Below are 22,619 nucleotides of genomic sequence, written 5' to 3'. Positions count from 1 at the left end.
GTCAAGAGGAAGTTCTCTCTCTCTCTCATCATCTAAAGACAGGGTACCCTTGCTATAAGGTAGTGACATGGAGTAAGCTGATTTATCATTGCAATCCATCAAAACATTAACATGAATCGTATTCGGTGGTAACACTAAACATATAATAATAATAATAAATCGTATTCCAATGCACATATGCGTCGTCCAGACTACAAGTTATGTATTATGCGCCGTCCAGATTATAAGTTATCCGGACGGAATGTCTGTGTTTGTAAAGAATCTTACAGTGTGGCCAATCGATACGAATTGTCGGCGATGGCTAAATAATTGGTAAATGTGTTATCGATCCCATATACATGCAGCAGTATCGATTATGCCTTCGGACTTAACTTATAATGTGCACAATATATGGGATATGAAAATGCTTGTAAATAGAAAAGTTCCTAAATGTATAGTCAAGAGGACTTTTGTAGGTTTCTCATCTCTGGGTTACCCTGTGATTGCAACCATATTTTTGTTATCGAAAATTGGTCGTCGCAAACTCACGAAGGTTTGTTTACTTCGTAAAGTTGTAAAGCGGGATATTTTAAAAAATAATGGCAAGTTTAATCTCAGAATTTTATTGAACAAAACTATTAACTAAATTTTTTTGCAGCGGCGAAGCCTAGCACCTAGCCAAAGGCAACCAACAAAAAGCAATCAAAATTTCACCACACCATTTATAAACAAACGCAAACGAACAAGTGAACAACAAAAGGTTCAAATCCAAAGGTTCCCATTTTCTCCGAGGCAATCACAAATTGTATCTCTACCACAATCGGAATATGAACAATTAATCGCAAAAGTTTTGTCACAGCCATTCAAAGTACCTATTGCAGATTATGTGCCGGAATATAACAGCAACCGCAGTTTAGGCCTTCGTAGATCTTCGGTGCGAAAGGCTTTACATGACCCTTTTGCATGCAATGCTTTGGTTCTCTATACACCTCCATCATATACAGAACACGAACGAGCAATTTTGGATCCAACCAAAATATTGGTACATGTTGTTGTCGATCCCGTATTAAGCAACATCCTAAGACCTCATCAGCGAGAAGGAGTAACTTTTATGTACGAATGCGTTGAAGGAAAGAGGGGACCTTTTAATGGGTGCATTATGGCCGACGAAATGGGTTTGGGTAAAACACTACAATGTGTTACCCTAACATGGACATTGTTGCGTCAAAGTCCCGAATGCAAACCAGCCATATCGAAAGTAATAATAGTTTGTCCCTCCTCCTTGGTGAAAAATTGGGAAAAAGAATTTCATAAATGGTTACATGGGCGTTTACATTGCCTACCTATGGAAGGCGGATCTAAAGAAGACAATATCAGGTCTTTGGAACAATTTGCCTACAACACTAGTCAACGAAGTGGTACACCTGTTTTGGTTATAAGTTATGAGTCATTTCGTATCTATGCTGATATTTTGTGTCGAAATGAAATCGGAATGGTTATCTGTGATGAGGGTCATCGTTTAAAAAACAGTGATAATCTAACTTACCAGGCTCTTATGGGTTTGAAAACAAAGCGTCGTGTTTTACTCTCTGGAACGCCAATTCAAAATGATCTCACTGAGTATTTTAGTTTGGTTAATTTTGTTAATCCGGAAATGTTGGGAACTGCAGCGGAGTTTAAGCGAAATTATGAAAACGCAATATTGCGCGGCCAGAATGCTGATTCCAGCGATAAGGAGAGACAGAGGGCCGTAGAGAAAACCCAGGAATTAATAGCCATAGTAAATCAATGCATTATCAGGCGCACCAATCAAATATTAACAAAGTATTTGCCGGTCAAATTTGAAATGGTGATATGTGCAAAGATGACTCCGTTACAAGTGTCCTTGTATTGTAATTTCTTAAAATCGGACAAGGTTAGGAAGAACTTGCAAGGTAGGTTAAATTTTTACTATACTCTAAGTCGATGTTGCTTGCGACGAAGGTCAAAATTTTTCAACACATAAATTACAAAGCTTCCATAAACAAAAATTTGAATAATTTTTATATTTTCTACAAATTAAAACAAAAAGTAATGTAATGGAAATCAGCATTTCGACGAAAAAATTTGTTAGTCGCCAAAAGCGTCGTTGACAATGGCTATAAATGTAAGAATGGTAGTGAATTATTATGTTCTTATAGATTGCAATGAAAAAACACCTTCGCTGACTGCCTTGGCCGATATAACTAACTTGAAAAAATTATGTAGTCACCCAGATTTGATATACGATAAAGTTTTGGCTCGTGAAAATGGTTTCGAAAATGCACATACAATTTTTCCAGCTAATCATAATACAAAGTAAAGATATATAAATCTTTTTGTGGAACAATCAGAATGACAATTCTTCCATTTTAGAGAAATTAATCCAGAATTGAGTGGGAAATTTATGTTATTGGATATTATGTTGGCTACAATACGAACGAATAGTGATGACAAAGTTGTGCTCATATCGAATTATACACAAACATTGGACTTATTTGAACAATTGGCTAGGAAAAGGTATTACATATTTACATAATTTATGAATGTATAATTTTGCTAATTGGTGTCATTTGCAGAAAATATCCATTTGTTCGTTTGGATGGTACAATGACAATTAAGAAACGTAGCAAAGTTGTTGACCGGTTTAATGATCCTGGTGTAGATTGTTTCCTGTTTATGCTGAGTTCAAAGGCTGGAGGTTGTGGTTTAAATTTGATTGGAGCTAATCGCTTATTCATGTTCGATCCTGATTGGAATCCGGCAAATGACGAGCAGGCTATGGCTCGTATATGGAGAGATGGTCAAAAGAAACCCTGCTTCATTTATAGATTAGTGGCGGTGAGGAACAGTTTTTTTTTCATTTCACTTATACTTAATACAAATTTTTTAAATATATTTAATATGTCATCGTAGACTGGATCAATAGAAGAGAAAATTCTGCAACGACAAACCCATAAGAAATCTTTATCGAGTACCATTATTGACAATAATGAATGTGAAGAAAAACACTTTACAAGGGATGACCTAAAGGATCTTTTCAGTTACGATCCAGACATTGTATCTGACACACATAAAAAGTAATGGCAAACACGCATTAAGTTTTCTTAACAGGATTTCTAATCATGTCTAATATCTATAAAATATTTCAGACTAAAATGTAAGCGATGTGTTAATAATATACAAACTCAAGCGCCGCCAGAAAACAGCGATTGTACTTCACATCTTTCACAGTGGTATCATTGTTCAAATAATAGAGGTTTACCCGATAGTCATTTGGCCGAAGCATGGCGTACAAGTAAATGTATATCCTTTGTATTCCATCATCGTTCACAAGGTGAAGCAAAAACATGCGTTGATGAATCTTCGGAATCTTTTAAAAGGGAAGCAGAATCGTTGCAAGAGGTAAATGGTAAAAAACATAAAAAATCTCGAATAATATCAGACGACGAAGAACTCACTGAGGCTGATGACAGCAAAGATAGTGATTTTGAGTAGTGGAATTTGTAGAATCTAAAACCTACATGTAACTTATGTTTTATAATTTCATTATAGATTAATGTATTGAGATAATTTTTTTATGTAAATATATCATTCTAATATGTATATTAATAAATAAGATTTATTCGTATACCCAAAGGTTATATAAAAGTTGATTGTTGCTTTACCAGGACCAGGAAACGATGTCGTCACCATTGAAAATGTCTTATTGGTCAAGCGATCAAAATTTTAACAGGTTGGCTGATAAGTCCCCGGTCTGACACATAGATGGCGTCGCTAGTATTAAATGCATATTATTTTTATATAGTACCAACCTTCAAATGATTCGTGTCAAAATTTCACGTCTGTGAGTCAATTAATTTGTGAGATAGAGCGTCTTTTGTGAAGCAAGTTTTGTTATTGTGAAAAAATGGAAAAAAAGGAATTTCGTGTTTTGATAAAATACTGTTTTCTGAAGGGAAAAAATACGGTGGAAGCAAAAACTTGGCTTGATAATGAGTTTCCGGACTCTGCCCCAGTGAAATCAACAATAATTGATTGGTATGCAAAATGCAAGCGTGGTGAAATGAGCACGGATGACGGTGAACGCAGTGGACGCCCGAAAGAGGTGGTTACCGATGAAAACATCAAAAAAAAAAATCCACAAAATGATTTTGAATGACCGTAAAATGAAGTTGATCGAGATAACAGAGGCCTTAAAGATATCAAAGGAACGTGTTGGTCATATCATTCATAAATATTTGGATATGCGAAAGCTCTGTGCAAAATGGGTGCCGCGCGAGCTCACATTTGACCAAAAACAACAACGTGTTGATGATTCTGAGCGGTGTTTGCAGCTGTTAACTCGTAATACACCCGAATTTTTCCGTCGATATGTGACAATGGATGAAACATGGCTCTATCACTACACTCCTGAGTCCAATCGACAGTCGGCTGAGTGGACAGCGACCGGTGAACCGTCTCCGAAGCGTGGAAAGACTCAAAAGTCCGCTGGCAAAGTAATGGCCTCTGTTTTTTGGGATGCACATGGAATAATTTTTATCGATTATCTTGAGAAGGGAGAAACCATCAACAGGGACTATTATATGGCGTTATTGGAGCGTTTGAATGTCGAAATCGCGGCAAAACGGCCCCATATGAAGAACAAAAAAGTGTTGTTCCACCAAGACAACGCACCGTGCCACAAGTCATTGAGAACGATGGCAAAAATTCATGAATTGAGCTTCGAATTGCTTTCCCACCCACCGTATTCTCCAGATCTGGCCCCAGCGACTTTTTCTTGTTCTCAGACCTCAAAAGGATGCTCGCATGGAAAAAATTTGGCTGCAATGAAGAGGTGATCGCCGAAACTGAGGCTTATTTTGAGCCAAAACCAAAGGAGTAGTACCAAAATGGTATCAAAAAATTGGAAGGTCGTTATAATCGTTGTATCGCTCTTGAAGGGAACTATGTTGAATAATAAAAACGAATTTTGACAAAAAAAAATTTATTTGTGCAATTTATCTGTATTTGCTCAATATAGCTTGTTTCGAATATTACTATAAAAACACCACCAATACAGCAACGTTTAAAATTTTGTTGTTGTCGATTTCCTTTTATTTCAATGCTTGCGCGAAAATAGTTTGTAAATTGTCACTGTACCTGTAAACAAACCACTAAATTGACAACAAAAACCATTGAATTGCTTTTTTTCTTTGTTTATTTGCATTCTTGCTTAATCTTTTTACACGTGCGGAGATCCTAATAATTTATACAGTCCAATCATTGATACAGCAGTTTTACAGGTAATATGGTTTAGAAGTTTGTTAGTTTAACTTGCTCTAAAGGAGCTTCACGAAAATTGATAAAAAAAATATGTAAACAAAGAAAAAAAGTATCAAGTGAAATATCATAACATTTTGATTTATTAATTATGTAATAATTGCTTTTAGAGGATTTAATTACTATGCTAATTTATTAAAACGAATAATAACAATACTCCTATATATTTAAATGTATTCGTAGCTATATACATTCGTTTAAAGCTGTCGTTTAAATAGAACTGCTTTTCCCACAGCCTCTCAAACATTGGTTAAAAAGTTTTTTATTTTCATTTTTACAATAGAATTGTTTCTATGAGTCATTACAATAACGTTTGGCAGTCGAAACAAATGAAGCTTTATAGTGCATTTTAGAACAATAATGGTTGGTTATATAGTATGTAGAGTTGTATATTAGATGTTATTTAATTGCATAGGAAGAAAAAGAATTTCGAGGATATAACCTATCACGTTAATATGTAAATATTTTTCTTATGATTGATTTCATTTTTGGTTTTGCTTTAATTGAATTCTATAGTTTAAAATTTAAATGGTATATCATAATAATCATATAATATTATCATTAAAAACAACTTATCTTACAAAGATCAATGAAAATCTTTTTAAAATGCAATAGTTTTCAATGAAATTTAAAAAAAGGGATGTAGCGAATTAATAATAAAAATACATATAAAAATAAAGTAAAGGAAAAATAATAAAAAAAAAGATAGAGAACCTAGATGAATTTATACATCCTGTATCTCATTCCAAACATTGCTTTTTTCTGGTGGCTTCTCCAAGGGTGGAACAATATTTTGGCATTCGTTTAGAAATGTTTTTAGTCCTTGATAGTAACTGAAAAGTAGAAAATTATTTTTGTATTTCTTCAAAGTACTACAATTAGTTACATTCATAGGATATTTTCTCTTATATTTGAAAACTTAAAATGTATACTTTAAATAATACAACAATTAAGAACTACTATAGGTAATAACTGTTAACTATCTGCTTTGCTTTAGATATTATCCAAATTTTAGTTTTCAGAAGAAACTTTCAAATGATCATTTTACTTACCCATCAACAATCCATGTATCGTTGTGAGAACCCCCAACGAATTCCAAAATTCGTTTCCTATCACTTCCACAAGCGGTGTATAGGGCACGCATCATACGTGGTGGTACTAAATTATCACTTAATCCGCTGACAAACAAAAATGGCACTGAGCATTTCGATATTTTCGAAATCGAATCAAACTTCAAAGAATAAAAAACTATCAATATATATATTTTTTTCGAATCAATAAATGAATTTACCTTATTCTTGTATAAAATATGAGGTACGTATTTAACTGAAGGGTGAACTAATTCAACTGCCATTTCCGGTATACTACTAAACGTATTCTCGACAATTGTACACATTATTTGTTGACTGTATATGGTGTCTGCAGCCACATCTATTGCAACCGCTCCTCCCAGTGATCGACCAAAAACCACAATTTGCGTGTGATCCAAATCGTCGCGGGTATATAAATAATCAATGGCTGCCCTAGCATCTGTAACAAGGCCACGCTCACTAGGTGCGCCTGTCGATAACCCATAGCCCCTATACTCCACCATTAGAATATTACAATTTAGAGTGTAAAATATTCCCCATACATTTTGCATACGATGACCCATATTGCCCGCATTTCCATGAAGGTATACAAACGTTGGCACATTCTTGGAACGTTCCTCCGGTTGCCTTACCCAGAATGCGTGTAAAGTAACTTTATCCGGTGTACGTATGCTTACCGTCTCATGAGGTAGATTGTGCATTGTTGGAATGGGGATGTAAATTCGTGAGTTTGCTGGTAGATCTGGGTGATAGAGTAATACGTCCTGGGCATAGTAAAAAATACCTAGAAAAGATTGATGCATACCTGAAGTGGGCCCATACTTTATATGTTCGATTTTACTTACCCAAAAGGACAAAACTAATTAAGCCAAAGGTTAGAAAACCCCCATAAAAATAGTAAAAGATAAAGCAAAGAAGAAAGGATGCTATAGTTATGGCCCAAACGCTACGAGATTGCGGTAATTTAACTACCGCTATTTCCTTGCTCAAAGACATCATGAAATTTATTCAAGGCAGCCGTAGATGAGAGACCTTTGATTTTATATCTGAGTTATATATATAGCCTCGAACTTGTAAAATGCATGGCGATATTTTCATTACCACATTGAGCTAGCCATGTTTGCAGAATTGTAGTAATTAACCAAATATTGAAAGCAATTTTTCACCAAATCTATCAATGCCTTATTTAATTAACAGTGTGGATATTATTGTTATTTTTATTTACAAGGAGAAAGGAGAACAGCTGTCATAATAAGACATTACAAATATGTCAAACTATTGTTCATCTGTGTTTATATGAAATACCTAATATGGCGTTCACATTATGGCGTTAAATAACCTTTATATTGCGCCGTCCACATTGTAAATTTATCCGGACGACAGCTCATGCTAAAAAGCCCATTGAGAAATGCTTATATTCAATACGCTTACAAACATTTTTTCAAAGACTTAGATTAGAATTTAAATTGAGAAAATGTCGAGAAAATCGTTATCAACAAAAAACAGACATTACCCTCAACAATAGACTTCAACACGTTAGCAACAATTTCTCAACATATTAGCAACAACTTTTCAAACAAAATCTCATTTTAATGCTTCAAACCTATTGGAAAATTTGTTGAAAGCAAGCAATTTGCAAGGCCATTTGATTTAATGTCACTATCAAATTGATATGGCGTTACCTATGAAAAATGCTCATCCTTGTGTTTGTTGGTCGTGTCGCACATATCCCAGATATTGGCCACATTATAAGTTATGCTCGAAGTTATAATCGATAATTTATTTAACTCCGACAATTCTTAGCGTTCGGACACATTGTAAAGGGGAACTTATACGGTCGGATAAACGCTGCGACACAACACGTTGTTCGACACGATCACTGTCGTTCGTATAACCTTATAATCTGAACGGCGCATAAGTTATGAAAAAATTTGGCAAAATGGTGAGTCTCAAAAGTATTTCCAAATCCAAAACATATTGAGAGGCTTCTAATTCATTCAAAGAAGAAGATGGGATTCACTATCAAATTGATATGGCGTTACACGTGACACGATCACTGTCGTTCGTATAACCTTATAATTTGAACGGCGCATAAGTTATAAAAAAATTTGGCAAAATGGTGAGTCTCAAAAGTATTTCCAAATCCAAAACATATTGAGAGGCTTCTAATTCATTCAAAAAAAGAAAAAAACATTTATTAATTTTCTTTGCAAACCCTATATATAAAAAAGGGATAAAAAAGGCGATAGTATCAATTCAACAGCTTTTCTTCTCTTGTATTTACCTCTATGGACATATTTTACAAAAAGAAGTTTGGTGCATAGTTTTATAGTGATAACACCCTTATATCTATATAACATTACGTCATTGCCATTTTCGTATCGTTCAATATATGCACATTGATGTTGGCAGTCCCCTGGCACAATCCAACAAAATGGCTGCAAAGTTGAAAGTCGTGTGAAAGAGGCTGCCGAAATTAAATAGTAAAATATGTGGAATATTGGCAAGAGGCTAAAGAAAAACAAATTTAACAGAACAATATAACTATTCGATGTTCGATGCTGATAACTATTGTACGAAACGGTGGTGCTAAGATCAAAGTAATTGAATTCCCAATTTTGAGCAAGTGTGTGTGCAAGTAAGATATTCGGCGATAATTCCATATATGAGCGTAATGTTCGAAAACCCGACATAGCTGTGACCCCCAAATTAATGAAAAGTTGAAACTGGCAATGCTGTTGAAAACAAAATGGCGATTTTCGACAAATGACTTGTGAATGGAAAGCGAAGACGACGTGAAAATTTTGTGTGCTGCGTGGAGAAAAAAAATCTTCAATACCCATGAAAATAAATTGAAAAAGTGCAAATTTTGGCAAAAATCCGTAATTTTGTTGCAAATAAAGTTGATATTTAATGTCTGCTATAATAATTAAGCCTATGCGGAGTATAGAATATCATGAGCCAGGTGAGTGAAATTATAAGTAGTAGTGAATTTAATTTTGTAAATTTTCGCGCTTAAAAATGTAAATATTTTGAATATTTTTATAAAATTCAATAAAGTGAAGTTTGTTTTACAAATTCTAATAATTTTCAAGTGTTCCGATTAATGGGTGTGGCTGAAATTTTGTTTGAAAATTTGGAGTCTCAAATGAGACTTCTATGGGGAAAACTACACTAAGTGTATTATTAAGAGACGCTTTCAGAAATTCGCAAATTTTTTGATCAAAACTCAATTGTTTCACTATTTTCTTGATGGATTTCAATTCTAGACGAATATAGGATTCAGAAAATGTAAAAATTTGGAAAATCCATTAGGGACCCATTTTAGTAATTTTAACTTAAAATGCAATATTTTGGTTCGTTTCTATCCAAATCTATGAAAAATTGCCAAAAAACGGTCGTCCTTTTTGTTAAAAAAGCATAATTTTCAAAAAAAAATTGTTCGTTACGTAATCACTTTCCTTTTGAAAAATTTTGCAAAAGAGGTTTTTATTGGATTTTTATAGAATTTCTTGATATTTTTTTAAATTTTATAGGATTTTCATAACAAATCCCATATATTTTTGAATAATTTGGCTAGTTCTACTTTGAAATATTTTTAAATTTTAAAAAATATACATTGTTTAAATATTTTATTTACATTTTAGACAAATTTCTTGATAGATTTGGCAAAATTTTGTATGATTTAGGTAATTTTCTTTAAAAAAAATGAACTATTAAGGATATTTTGGAATGTATATACTTCTATACATTCAGCCTGGAGATTTTTTAAGTTTGTTTTTGAAAACGGGTCTATGTTTTAAGAACAAAATCAAAATTTAAAAGATTGGTAAAGAAAGACTTGTCGGAATCGGATTTTCTTACCCTGGATAATACCTTGTTTTGGATCACATATAAAAGGTATTTTGAAACCCATGTCAAACTATACCGATATCTTTAGAAAAAGACATATTTTCTTTGGAATTTAATGCATATATTGATTACATTACTGGATTTTAGTTGAATTTCATTGCTATTTTTACAAAATTTATAGAATTTTCTTTATGGATTTTTGTATATATGTTTCATGGATATACACATTTTCAATCTTTTGGGATTGAAATATAAAATTTTGCTTTATATGATATTTTAAATGTGTTTTTCGTTGTCCTTGAACAATAAGCTATAATGCCGATCAAAGACTGTCGCAATTATCTCAAAGATATAGGTGAGCAGTTGCTTCAATCAACTTTAACTTTGTTTTAATTTTTTTGTCGTTAGCGCTGAAGAATAATCTATAATCTGGGGAAATGCTGGTCGTAGACTGCCGCAAATCTCTTAACGAGGTAGCAGGGTACTGCAATGCGGATGAAATTTTCCAGATTCTACATATACCCCCAGCCAGAAATGTCTATATCCAATAGACATTGACTAATGTGGTATCACAATGGACTGAATGTCCCGAAATAAAGGCTGCAACCTAACCTAAACGGAATATAGAATGCTGAATGGCAAACTTAACCTAGACCTAATTTTATCAATGGAAATGTTATATTGGACATTAGGACCAATACTCAATAAATGGCGCTGGAAATACATCGTCCTTGGCCTCACTCAAAACGAGAGATAGTTTAACATTTTGGGGCAGACCAATAAAGTGGTTCAAATGACCAATAGACATTAACTAATGTGGTATCACAATGGACTGAATGTCCCGAAATAAAGGCTGCAACCTAACCTAAACGGAATATAGAATGCTGAATGGCAAACTTAACCTAGACCTAATTTTATCAATGGAAATGTTATATTGGACATTAGGACCAATACTCAATAAATGGCGCTGGAAATACATCGTCCTTGTCCCCACTCAAAACGAAAGATAGCTTAACATTTTGGGGCAGACCTATAAAGTGGTTCAAATGACCGACTAATGACAATATTTTATTGGGTGCATACAAACAGGTTGATAAGTAATAAAAACAGGAAATGTCTATACCCAATAGACATTGACTAATGTGGTATCACAATGGACTGAATGTTCCGAAATAAAGGCTGCAACCTAACCTAAACGGAATATAGAATGCTGAATGGCAAACTTAACCTAGACCTAATTTTATCAATGGAAATGTTATATTGGACATTAGGACCAATACTCAATAAATGGCGCTGGAAATACATCGTCCTTGTCCCCACTCAAAACGAAAGATAGCTTAACATTTTGGGGCAAACCTATAAAGTGGTTCAAATGACCTACTAATGACTTAATATTTTATTGGGTCCATTGTGAATTTTATACACCGCATTATATGGGTCGGATTGGTATATTGTACAAAATGCAGGAGTTTAAGCTCATGTTGAAGAAGACAGGCCTTTAACTCGTGTAAAGAGTGTGGATGTATAACAGAAGTTGACATATAGCTCCATGCCATACTTCTATTGCAAATATACAATGACAATCAATCCAAAATGGCATGGAGGACATCCGTACCACGAAGTGCAGATGTACTTAATAATGTGAAATCGATTAAGTTTTTGGGGGCGTAAAGCAAATGGGGTTTGGAAGCTCTGGTCAAAGTTATACGACGATTTCTCACTCAGGCAGTCATAGTATTGTTTTATTGATTTCACTAGTGTCGTACACCGGTTTCACCTTTGTTGAGATGTTTTTCAATAAAAAAAAAAATCTTGTAATCTTAAAATAACCCACTTCCGGCTTTATTACTTTAATCCTATATAGGAACACAATGAATCCTTAAATAGTATAGAATCGGAAGATAACGACGAACATCGTGAAAATTCACACAATGATGGCTCTGGAAGTGGTAGCGGTAGTTCGTCAGAGTCCGACTCCGATTCAGACAGTTCATCATCATCATCAAACTCGAGTGGTGGAGGACGCTCATCGCCTGAACCACCAGATCGAGACGAGGAGGATGATAACGCCCGCGATGGACATCACAGCCAACAACAAGAATCAAATTATCGTCTTGAAGAAGAGAAACAAAAACAATTTGCAGAAGCTGGACTTCCACCCTCAGCCATTGAAGCACAAGAAGATACAAAGACAAATACAAATGGTTATACAGACGATAATGATAGCGGCAGCGAAAGCGGAAGTAACTCCGATTCCAACTCATCAAATGATGAAGATGATGGTGAAAAGGCATCTCAACATGACGATAGCAAAGAGGAAGGTGATGGCAATCAAAAAAAGGAGCATAGATCACATAACACCACCAATAATACCACAGGAACATCAATTACATCTGCCACAACGGAAAACAATACCTCACATACGACGAATGATGAAGATGATTCCAATGACTCAAACGACTCGGACGATTCCAACAGTGATAATGAAGAAACACAAACAAGCCAACCCATGGTCGCAGAGGAGACGACGACGACGCCGCCGACCACAGCGGCTGAAGCATTAAAAGATCAACAGAACAGTGATGAACAAGAAGCTTCCGATTCAGCTGAATCAGCAAAATCTTCAAATTCTTCGGATCATTCCCCCACGGAGTCAAGCAGCAGTAGTAGCGTAAGTGTATACATAAGCTCTTTTGTTTAGCTTTAGTCGATTATTGTTAATCATATCGCATGCAGGAGGATACCGAAGAAGATTATCAACCCAAGAGGTCTGCCCGCCAAGCACGCAAGCCTCAACCTGCGGCGGAAAAAGCAAAGAAACCAGTAAAAAAGAAAAAAAGAAGTCAAAAGTAAATACAATTCTTCATAGTAAATTATTTTAAATGTGGCTGATGGGATCTTTTTTCTATGTATATTTCAGTTGGAATTCCGAAGAAAGTGATGAAAGCGATGAGGACAGCGATGATTCAACACCACCTACTAGACGGAAACCTCCTTCTAAGCAAAATAAATCTCAAAAAAAGAATAAGAAGTCAAATGCAACAACAGATGACAGTGGGGAAGATAGTAAAAGGTAAGTGGAAAAATTTGAATAAATTATGCAAAATCACAAATAAAATGTTGCCCAAACTATTGAAAAATAAAAAAAAACAAATTAATTTTATTTGTAATATACTTTTCTAATGCGTATGACAAAATGAATATCAATAAAATAAAATATTTCGTCTATTTTGTGGAACTGAAATTTTTCTAAGACATAAGGTTCTTTTTTTGGTTTTCTGCATTTTTGTTTTATTAGATTTGGTACGCGTCGAGCGGCTGCAGCTGTTAGCTATAAAGAAGACACTGATAAAACCGATTCGGATGATCTCCTTGAAGTCGAATATGATGAAAGCCAAGCCGAGGCAGCGGCGCTGGCAGCCGAAGAGGATGAAAAATGCGAGACAATTGAACGAATTTTATACAAGCGTCAGGGCAAAAAAGGCTGCACTGGTAATCAAACTACAATATATGCAATTGAAGAAAGTGGCTGTGATCCCAATGAAGGTGTTGATGAAAATGATTTGGAAAATACAGAGGTACAATACCTGATCAAATGGAAGGGCTGGTCTTATATCCATAATACATGGGAGTCTGAGGCCACTTTAAAAGAACAAAAAGTCAAGGGCATGAAAAAGTTGGATAATTTTATTAAAAAAGAACAGGAACAAATGCTTTGGATGCGTTACGCGGGCCCTGAGGACATCGACTACTATGAATGCCAAAAAGAATTGCAAAATGATTTGATTAAATCATACAACAATGTAGATCGAATTATAGCGCGTAATCATAAGCCAGAAGGACTAGTGGAATACCTATGTAAATGGCAATCTTTACCCTATGCTGAGGCTACATGGGAGGATGGAGCATTAGTAATGCGTAAATGGAAACGTTGTATCGAACACTTTGATGAACGTGAAACCTCCAAATGTACGCCCTCACGACATTGTAAAGTCTTAAAATATCGTCCAAAATTTTACAAAATAAAAAATCAACCAGACTACCTTAGCGAAGGTCTAATGCTGCGCGACTATCAAATGGATGGTCTTAATTGGATGCTTCATTCCTGGTGTAAAGAAAATTCCGTGATATTGGCCGATGAGATGGGTCTGGGCAAAACTATACAAACCATATGTTTCTTGTATTCCTTATTTAAAGTACATCATCTGTATGGTCCGTTTTTGTGTGTGGTGCCATTATCAACAATGACTGCGTGGCAGCGAGAATTTGATCTCTGGGCACCAGACATGAATGTCGTGACCTATTTGGGTGATGTTAAGTCACGTGAAATGATACGTCAGTATGAGTGGACATTTGACGGTTCGAAAAGACTGAAGTTTAATTGCATTCTCACAACATACGAGATTGTTCTGAAGGTAAGTTGAAGGAGAAATTAAAAAACAAAATATTGTTGTTAGCCATAATTTTCCTTGGTATGTGTCCTTGTAAAAATTGTAGCGTAGGAAAGTGAGTTTATCGCGAGATCGCTGATACTCTGCGAAAACTCTTATTTACGTATACGAAACAAAGTTAACTTGAGTTTGACTCGAAACACAAATCTCACTAAAAATTCATAAATTTGATATAATTTAATAAGCGACTTTATTTTTTTGTCGGTGACTGTACTTTTTTCATTTAGAAAAATGTTGCTTAGGAAAGTGAGTTGTTACTCACCCACACTGTTACTCAGAGGAAACCAATATTTACGTGTACGAAACAAAGACATTAACTCGAAACACAAATCTCACTAAAAATTCATAAATTTGATTTAATTTGATAAGCGACTTTATTTTTTGCCGTGAATATACTACATGCAATGAGCATTTTTATTTAAAAAAAACTTATGCAAGCCTACGTATTTCCCAAGAGTTACTTCCAGTCTAAAAACAGTCAAAATATCTTATCTTTTGCAATTTACTTCAGAGAGCAATTTTTATCTCTGATTTTTATTGCAAAAATATATTCTACAGAACATTTCAAATAAACACTAACATATTTGTATATTGATTATTTTTTTTTTTAATTAATTTTTGGTAGGACAAATTATTCCTGGGTACCTTGCAATGGTCAGCATTGCTTGTTGACGAGGCTCATCGTTTGAAAAATGATGATTCTCTTCTTTATAAATCGCTCAAAGAGTTTGAAACCAATCACAGATTATTAATAACGGGAACACCACTACAAAATTCGCTCAAAGAACTTTGGGCCCTATTGCATTTCATAATGCCCGAAAAATTTGTTACATGGGAAGATTTTGAATTGGAACATGGCAATGCGGCTGACAAAGGCTATACGAAATTGCATCAACAACTGGAGCCGTATATATTGAGACGTGTGAAGAAGGACGTTGAAAAATCCCTTCCGGCCAAGGTTGAACAGATATTGCGTGTTGAAATGACATCGCTACAGAAACAATACTACAAATGGATATTAACAAAAAATTTCGATGCATTGCGCAAGGGCAAAAAGGGTTCAACGTCGACATTTTTGAATATTGTGATAGAACTGAAGAAATGTTGCAATCACGCCGCTCTGATACGGCCATCCGAATTCGAACTGATGGGTATGGCGCAAGATGAAGCTCTGCAGACACTATTGAAAGGTTCTGGCAAATTGGTACTCTTGGATAAATTGCTATGTCGTCTCAAGGAAACTGGCCATAGGGTACTAATATTTTCTCAAATGGTCCGCATGTTGGATATATTAGCTGACTATTTACAAAAAAGACATTTTTCCTTTCAACGGTTAGATGGCAGTATCAAGGGTGAAATTAGACGGCAGGCTTTGGACCATTTCAATGCAGAGGGTTCGCAAGATTTTTGCTTTTTACTATCAACCCGAGCCGGTGGTTTGGGCATTAACTTGGCCACAGCCGATACGGTTATTATTTTCGATTCTGACTGGAATCCTCAGAACGATTTACAAGCTCAAGCTAGAGCCCATCGTATTGGCCAAAAGAATCAAGTTAATATATATCGCTTAGTGACAGCGCGATCGGTGGAGGAACAAATTGTTGAAAGAGCCAAGCAGAAAATGGTCCTAGATCATTTGGTGATACAACGTATGGATACAACGGGTCGCACGGTCTTAGATAGGGGGAGTTCTGGATCTTCCAATAATACTCCATTTAACAAGGATGATCTCTCGGCAATTCTTAAATTTGGTGCCGAAGAATTGTTCAAAGACGAACAGGAAAATGACGAGGAGTTAGTGTGTGATATCGATGAGATATTAAGAAGAGCTGAAACTCGTAATGAAGATCCCGAAATGCCAGGAGATGATTTGCTATCTGCGTTTAAAGTTGCAAGTATTGCAGCTTTCGAAGAGGAACCAGATACTGCCACAAAGGACAATGATTCCAATAATCAGGCAGGCGATGAGGATGACACAAAAGATTGGGATGATATTATACCTGAAGATTTTCGTAAGGTTGTTGAAAACGAAGAGAAATCTAAGGAGATGGAAGATTTGTATCTGCCGCCAAGACGAAAAACCGCCGCAAATCAACAGGATAAAAAGGGCAAAAAAGGTCAAGATGATGATAGTAACGATTCCGACTACGATGGTGGCTCTGACGGCAGTAATGATGCCGAAGGCAAATCAAAGAAACGTGGTAGGCCCGTCGTGAAAGAGAAGATTGTTGGCTTTAACGATACCGAGATAAGACGCTTTATAAGATCATACAAAAAGTTCCCTGCGCCACTTGAACGCCTAGAAGCTATTGCCTGCGATGCCGAACTTCAGGAGAAACCTTTAGCAGAATTGAAACGAATTGGCCAAATGTTGCACGATCGATGTGTTCAATTTTTGGAGGAACACAAAGATGATATACCTCCCGCGGCTGCGGCTAAAAAGGCCACAAATGATAATGGTGCCGCAGCAGATGAGACAGCAACTGCCAAGCAAAGGCGAACTCGTGCCACATATTCGGTAAAATTGGGTGGTGTATCCTTTAATGCCAAAACATTAATTACATGCGAAGAGGAATTAAAACCGTTAAATAGTGTTATACCCGCCACAGTTAATGAGAGACTTGCCTGGTCGTTAGACCTAAAGACCAGACCTGCCAATTTCGATGTCGAGTGGAGTGTGAATGAAGACTCAAAGTTGTTGTGTGGAATTTACCAATACGGAATTGGTTCATGGGAACAAATGAAAATGGATCCTAGTCTAAACCTAACAGAAAAAATTTTGCATAACGATGCCCGAAAGCCACAGGCGAAGCATTTACAATCAAGAGCAGAATATCTCTTAAAGATTATAAAGAAAAATCTGGAGTCCAAAAAGGACACTGATACTAAGAAGAAGAAAAAGCCGAGAAAACAAAAAGAACCTAAAGCACCGGCTGCCGGAGGAGTTGCATCGGCACAAAATGCTACAATCGAAGGAAAATCTCGAAATATTTCGGAAGGAGATGAATCGTCGCAAGTATGTGGTGAGAGCAGTGCCCCAGTTGAAAAGAAGCCGCGCAAGGAAAGAAAAGAAAGTTCGAATAAATCTTTAGTAGAGACACCAGATGAGACAATCTCGAATGATGTGGATGCCTCAAATACTTCGACCTCCACCACCACCAAGAAAAAGAGTAAAACATCTACCAAAGAGAAGGACGGAACACCGAAATCCTCCGCAAAATCGAAAAAAGCTGCCAATAGTGATTCGACGAACAAACCAATGCATTTCACGGCAAACAATGAGCCAAGATCCTTGGAGGTTTTGGGTGATTTAGACCCGAACATTTTCAATGAATGTAAAGAGAAAATGCGGCCAGTTAAGAAGGCCCTGAAGGCCTTAGATCGTCCCGATACCAGTCTCTCAAGTCAGGAGCAAATTAAAACCACACGAGAATGTCTGCTGTCAATAGGCAAACAAATTGATGTTTGTTTGGAAGCGTACAGCAAAGATTCTGAAAAGAAAGAGTGGCGTTCGAATCTGTGGTATTTTGTTTCAAAATTTACAGGTAACATTTTCAGTTTCCTAACCTTCATTCAAATATTTTATTGTTATGTGTTTGCTTTACAGAATTCGATGCTAAAAAGCTTTTTAAAATGTATAAGCACACTTTAAAGACTTCCGAGGGAAATTCAAAGAAAAACATACCTGCCACCGACAAAGAAAAATCAACATCCGTATCACCTAAGAAACGGCCTAAGGATGACTCTCTTACGTCAAATGGTAAAGAAGAGAAAAATAAGCCCCTCATGAAAAAGAAAAAGAAAGAAAGAGAAAAGGAAAAAGAAGACGAAAATGAGAATGACAAATCGAAGGACAAACCAAAGTCTGATAGATTTACAAAAATCGGGAATGCTAATAAACCTCAAAATTCGCCGGGTGGTGCCATAAAAAGGCCGCAGTCCGCAGGAGGCTTAAATAACTCACCAATGAAACGCAAGCGTGAAGACAATGAGAGTGGTGCTAGCAGTATGGGAGGTGGTGATACAAAATCGTTATCATTTAAAAGGATCAGTACGGATGAATCGGCAAGGTAATTGATCAAGTTGGGCGACGCAGTTGACGAGCTTATAATTTGAATTTGATTTTGTTTTACAGAAATCGAGAAGATCGTAAAAATCGTCATCGAGATGACTATTATGGTAGCGGCAATAGCCACGATGGCCTGAACACAAGTCGTGGCAGTGGCAATGGTGACCGTCGTGGGTCGATGAATTCACCGTCCACGCCAAATAATCGAATGCATCCCAGTAATTCACGCATACCACCGGGTAACACCTCGTCACCATATGTGGATAACAACTGTGGGGGCAGTGATCGTTGGGGTCATAATAGAGACCGGTACGATGGATTGTTTATTTGTGCTTTGTTTGTTTTTATAATTAGTCAATTTCTTTATCATTTTAGATACAGCGGTGGAGGGAATAATGATTACAATAAACGTGATAGGTATGACAGCTACAACAATCGCCAAGGAGGTGGATATCATCGAGATCACAAGGACCGCGACAGGGATAGACGATTTGACAAAAGAAGGTAGGATTCTTTGCTATAGTTATTAATCTACATGTATATGAAAGGAATATATAGCTTACATTTTTACCTATATTCATTGGCCTCGAAGGCTTACTACTGTATTGTTCAATAAATAAAGTGAATGAGGTAAGGTTATTTTTGTTGCCGGGATATAATTGTTAGGAAATATAAACTTTCTTTCCTAAAGTCGCCTTCGCTTTTCTTGTTCGTCACTATTTGGTATTCTGTTTGTTGATATATTTTGCTATCGTTTGTTATTAACGATGATCTGTATTCCTCTGACGTTCTTCGTCGTCAATATAGTCGCTTTTTGTTGCAGTTAAATTTGTCGGAGACGAGTTTTGTGTTCAATTGGCTCAACTGCAGTTTATGGGCCCCTCACCGAATTGCTTAAAATTAATATATGTTGTGTCATTCGGTGAGCTGATTCCAACAAAGTGACCCATACTTCCCCCGGGTCTTGAGATTTAGCCCTCCAAAGGGTCAATAAAAACTTGATATATCTCTTTTGTTTTTTTGTCCAATCTAGACAAACTTGGTATCATATGAAAGCTTATTTAATGCACTTCGTTATATCTCGAAAAGTCTTCGATTATACCCTAACATTTTTACACATAGATTGAAAGCCTATATTCTGGCCTTTCGATTGATGTGTCTTTATAAGTCCACTTTTAGCAAAGTTATGGAGTTTTTATTCTGAGTACAAAAAAAAATGTATTATTACTGAAATATTTTCTCCCCTTGTGTTTGCGTTAGCCCACTTTGGACTCTGTCCATAGGAGAAAGTCGTAAACCCCGGCCGAAGGCCGGCTAGTCTCCCCCCTTGGGTCCACGTTAGCCCACTTTGGACTCTGTCCGGCCGGCTACATTTCCCCCCTTGGGCCTGCGTTAGCCCACTTTGGACTCTGTCCATAGGAGAAAGTATTAAACCCCGGCCGAAGGCCGTCTACTCTCCTCCACGAACGAAAATAACAAAAAATTAGGGTAAAAATTTTCTTTTTTTATTTATATCTCCCAAACTAAATTAAATATTAAAAAAATATTTGTTGCGTATAAAAGTTGAATAAGCTTTCATATAATACCAAGTTTGCCCAGATTGCACAAAAACCAAAAGAGATATATCAAGTTTTTATTGACTCTTTGGAGGGCTATATCTCAAGGCCCGGGTACTTCCCCCGGGTATGGGTCACTTTGTTGGAATCAGCTCACCGAATGACACAACATATATTAATTTTAAGTAATTCGGTGAGGGGCCCATAAACTGCAGTTGCTCCGGGTTAAAATTATAAACAAATGAAAAAAAAAATGGAAATTAAATAGTCATTGAACAGAGGATTTGGGACTCCAAACCATTTAAACAAATGGTGTTGAACGCCATGCTTTGGAATATCGAGTACAAGTGTGGCGGAAAATCGTAAGAAAAACTATAATGATTACAAGAATCATTATCAATTTATGAAGGCAGAAAAAAACTGTTGAAAAAATGTTAGCGGTCACTATTTGCTATTTTTAGCCTCGATTTATCCAAAAGCATGCTTTAGCTTGGATGAAAAAAAATACATTAGAAATTAGAGTTGTGTTTGCTACCAAATATATAATTTTTCTAAAACATGCTTTAATGTCGTTAAAAGTAGTATAATTTCTTAAGAGGCTATTGTCAAAATTTCAGAAAAATATCTGAATGATATTTTTGTTCTTGCCACGCTTGGAAGTGGGAATATTCGCGTACTGTGTAAAATTAGAAAATGGGAAAAAGCAATATCGGCCGACGATTCGATTCTTGTGCTTGATATGTATATATTGTCGAAAAAACAAAGTCTGTCCTTTTGGTCGGAATGGCCCAATGCCCCAAATATATACAAAATGTTTGTTATACTTTTTGTGGGTTCCTGAACAACTTAAAGTCCAAAGTCTGAAACAAATACCCTTTTTTATTTGTTTTGTAATTTTCTCCTTCATATATTTCACAGATACCCACCATCACACCCACCACCTCATGGTTATGGAAATCATTATATGCCTCCTAATTATTTCATGCCTCCCAATGGGGGTGTACCACCAGGTATGGGAGGAGGCCCACATGGCGGATATAGTGGAGCGGGCCGAGGCGGCGATCCTCGTTATAATCATTCAGCCGATTGGTCACGTGAATATCCTTCCGATTCCTATAGACGGGGAGGTGGTGGACCGCCACCCGGAACTGGCAGCGGAAATATTGGTCCTTCGGGTCCACCTATTCCATCGACGAACAATGCTGATCGAAGACCGCCACCACCACCATCATCATCATCATCATCTCAAACATAATACTTACCAAAACATAAAGAAGACTAGACATTTACAAAAACAAAATACCAGCATACATTACATTAACTATGGAAGATACAATTTGGCAAATCTTTTAAGATTTTTTTTGGAAAGAATTTCTCATACATTCAAACATTTTGTTTTTGCCAGGAATTTTTTAGGACTATTATTATAATCATATACATATTTATTGTATTCACTTACATATAAAATACATAGAAAATAATTTGTATGTAATTATGCTTATTCTCTAATATGAGAATACAAGAAGAAAGCAAACATTTAATACTACAATTGCTAGCCAATAAATAATAAAACAAATACATTGGTAGTGTCTATGAAATGTTATATCGTCTGAAAACAAAAAAAGAAATGAAAAAGAGATCGAAAAATAGAATGTTTACTTAGTTTTCAATGCATCCTCAAAATGTAATTAAAGGTTTTAGTTTTGTTTAGAATTGAATAAGCTCACTTCACCCTTTCTCACATACACTCTCATCTGTTTATATGGATTAATTTTTTACTTGCATATATATGTATGTATACAGATGTATAAGATAGATTTCATTTTGTTTTTATTACTTTACTTTGTCTTTTATATATATATATACACTCATACCCATAAAATTGCATAAGCCACAATTCTTACAAGTTACTGTATAAAGTATATTTTAAGTTATGTTTAGGAATTTCGACATAAATAACAACTATATATAATTATATAAAATAAAAACAATTTATTTATAAAATTATTAAAAAGAAAAAATAAATTCCAAATTGGAATTTTTAAGATAAATGCTTAATAACAAAAAAAAATCAAACAAACAAAATATAGAAATATCAATTTGGGATTATCCATGGAACGTGTGTGTGTTTTTTTATATCAATATGTGGACAGACAACTGGTAATAAACGGGGAAAAACATATGTATAAAGTGGAATTTTGTTTGTGAATTCCCAATGCATACAACAAAGTTCAACGCATGTGGTACTTTCATTTCATCTTAAGAACGGCACCAAAAAAAT

General features: G+C 35.6%; 3 protein-coding genes across 3 annotated transcripts; 2 read left to right on the top strand and 1 right to left on the bottom strand.

The window, feature by feature from the left end:
* Positions 1-444: 444 nt before the first annotated feature.
* Positions 445-3,636, top strand: okr (DNA repair and recombination protein RAD54-like okr). Its single transcript, XM_075293598.1, has 7 exons — positions 445-581; positions 638-1,913; positions 2,160-2,316; positions 2,374-2,517; positions 2,577-2,838; positions 2,914-3,077; positions 3,150-3,636. The coding sequence occupies exons 1-7, from the start codon at positions 579-581 to the stop codon at positions 3,493-3,495; spliced, it is 2,352 nt and encodes a 783-aa protein (XP_075149713.1). The 5' UTR covers positions 445-578; the 3' UTR covers positions 3,496-3,636.
* Positions 3,637-5,467: 1,831 nt separating this feature from the next.
* On the bottom strand, positions 5,468-7,551 carry Bem46 (abhydrolase domain containing 13-like protein Bem46). The gene is made up of 4 exons (XM_075293597.1): positions 7,256-7,551; positions 6,611-7,194; positions 6,372-6,550; positions 5,468-6,152 (listed from the first exon to the last, which is right to left on the bottom strand). The coding sequence occupies exons 1-4, from the start codon at positions 7,407-7,409 to the stop codon at positions 6,044-6,046; spliced, it is 1,026 nt and encodes a 341-aa protein (XP_075149712.1). The 5' UTR covers positions 7,410-7,551; the 3' UTR covers positions 5,468-6,043.
* A 1,286-nt stretch (positions 7,552-8,837) lies between these two features.
* Chd1 (chromodomain-helicase-DNA-binding protein 1) lies at positions 8,838-21,733 on the top strand. The gene is made up of 10 exons (XM_075293594.1): positions 8,838-9,375; positions 12,127-12,933; positions 12,999-13,111; positions 13,183-13,335; positions 13,561-14,677; positions 15,339-18,258; positions 18,321-18,783; positions 18,849-19,091; positions 19,158-19,286; positions 21,257-21,733. The coding sequence occupies exons 1-10, from the start codon at positions 9,367-9,369 to the stop codon at positions 21,591-21,593; spliced, it is 6,291 nt and encodes a 2,096-aa protein (XP_075149709.1). The 5' UTR covers positions 8,838-9,366; the 3' UTR covers positions 21,594-21,733.
* The last annotated feature ends 886 nt before the right edge of the window (positions 21,734-22,619 follow it).

Source organism: Haematobia irritans, chromosome 2 (genome assembly GCF_050003625.1).
Source record: "Haematobia irritans isolate KBUSLIRL chromosome 2, ASM5000362v1, whole genome shotgun sequence".
NCBI lineage: Eukaryota > Metazoa > Arthropoda > Insecta > Diptera > Muscidae > Haematobia > Haematobia irritans.
The sequence above is the reverse complement of the archived record's forward strand: the minus strand, read 5'-3'. Positions and strand labels throughout refer to the sequence as shown.

Coding starts and splice junctions, on each gene's coding strand:
- Chd1 (XM_075293594.1), top strand. Junction 18,259..18,320: donor TTTTGTTTCAAAATTTACAG/GTAACATTTTCA, acceptor TTTGCTTTACAG/AATTCGATGCTAAAAAGCTT. Junction 19,092..19,157: donor TGGGGTCATAATAGAGACCG/GTACGATGGATT, acceptor TTATCATTTTAG/ATACAGCGGTGGAGGGAATA.
- Bem46 (XM_075293597.1), bottom strand. CDS start 7,409: ATGATGTCTTTGAGCAAGGAAATAGCGGTAGTTAAATTACCGCAATCT. Junction 7,195..7,255: donor AATTAGTTTTGTCCTTTTGG/GTAAGTAAAATC, acceptor AATCTTTTCTAG/GTATTTTTTACTATGCCCAG. Junction 6,551..6,610: donor ATATTTTATACAAGAATAAG/GTAAATTCATTT, acceptor TATTCTTTGAAG/TTTGATTCGATTTCGAAAAT.
- okr (XM_075293598.1), top strand. Junction 1,914..2,159: donor GGTTAGGAAGAACTTGCAAG/GTAGGTTAAATT, acceptor ATGTTCTTATAG/ATTGCAATGAAAAAACACCT. Junction 2,839..2,913: donor TCATTTATAGATTAGTGGCG/GTGAGGAACAGT, acceptor ATGTCATCGTAG/ACTGGATCAATAGAAGAGAA.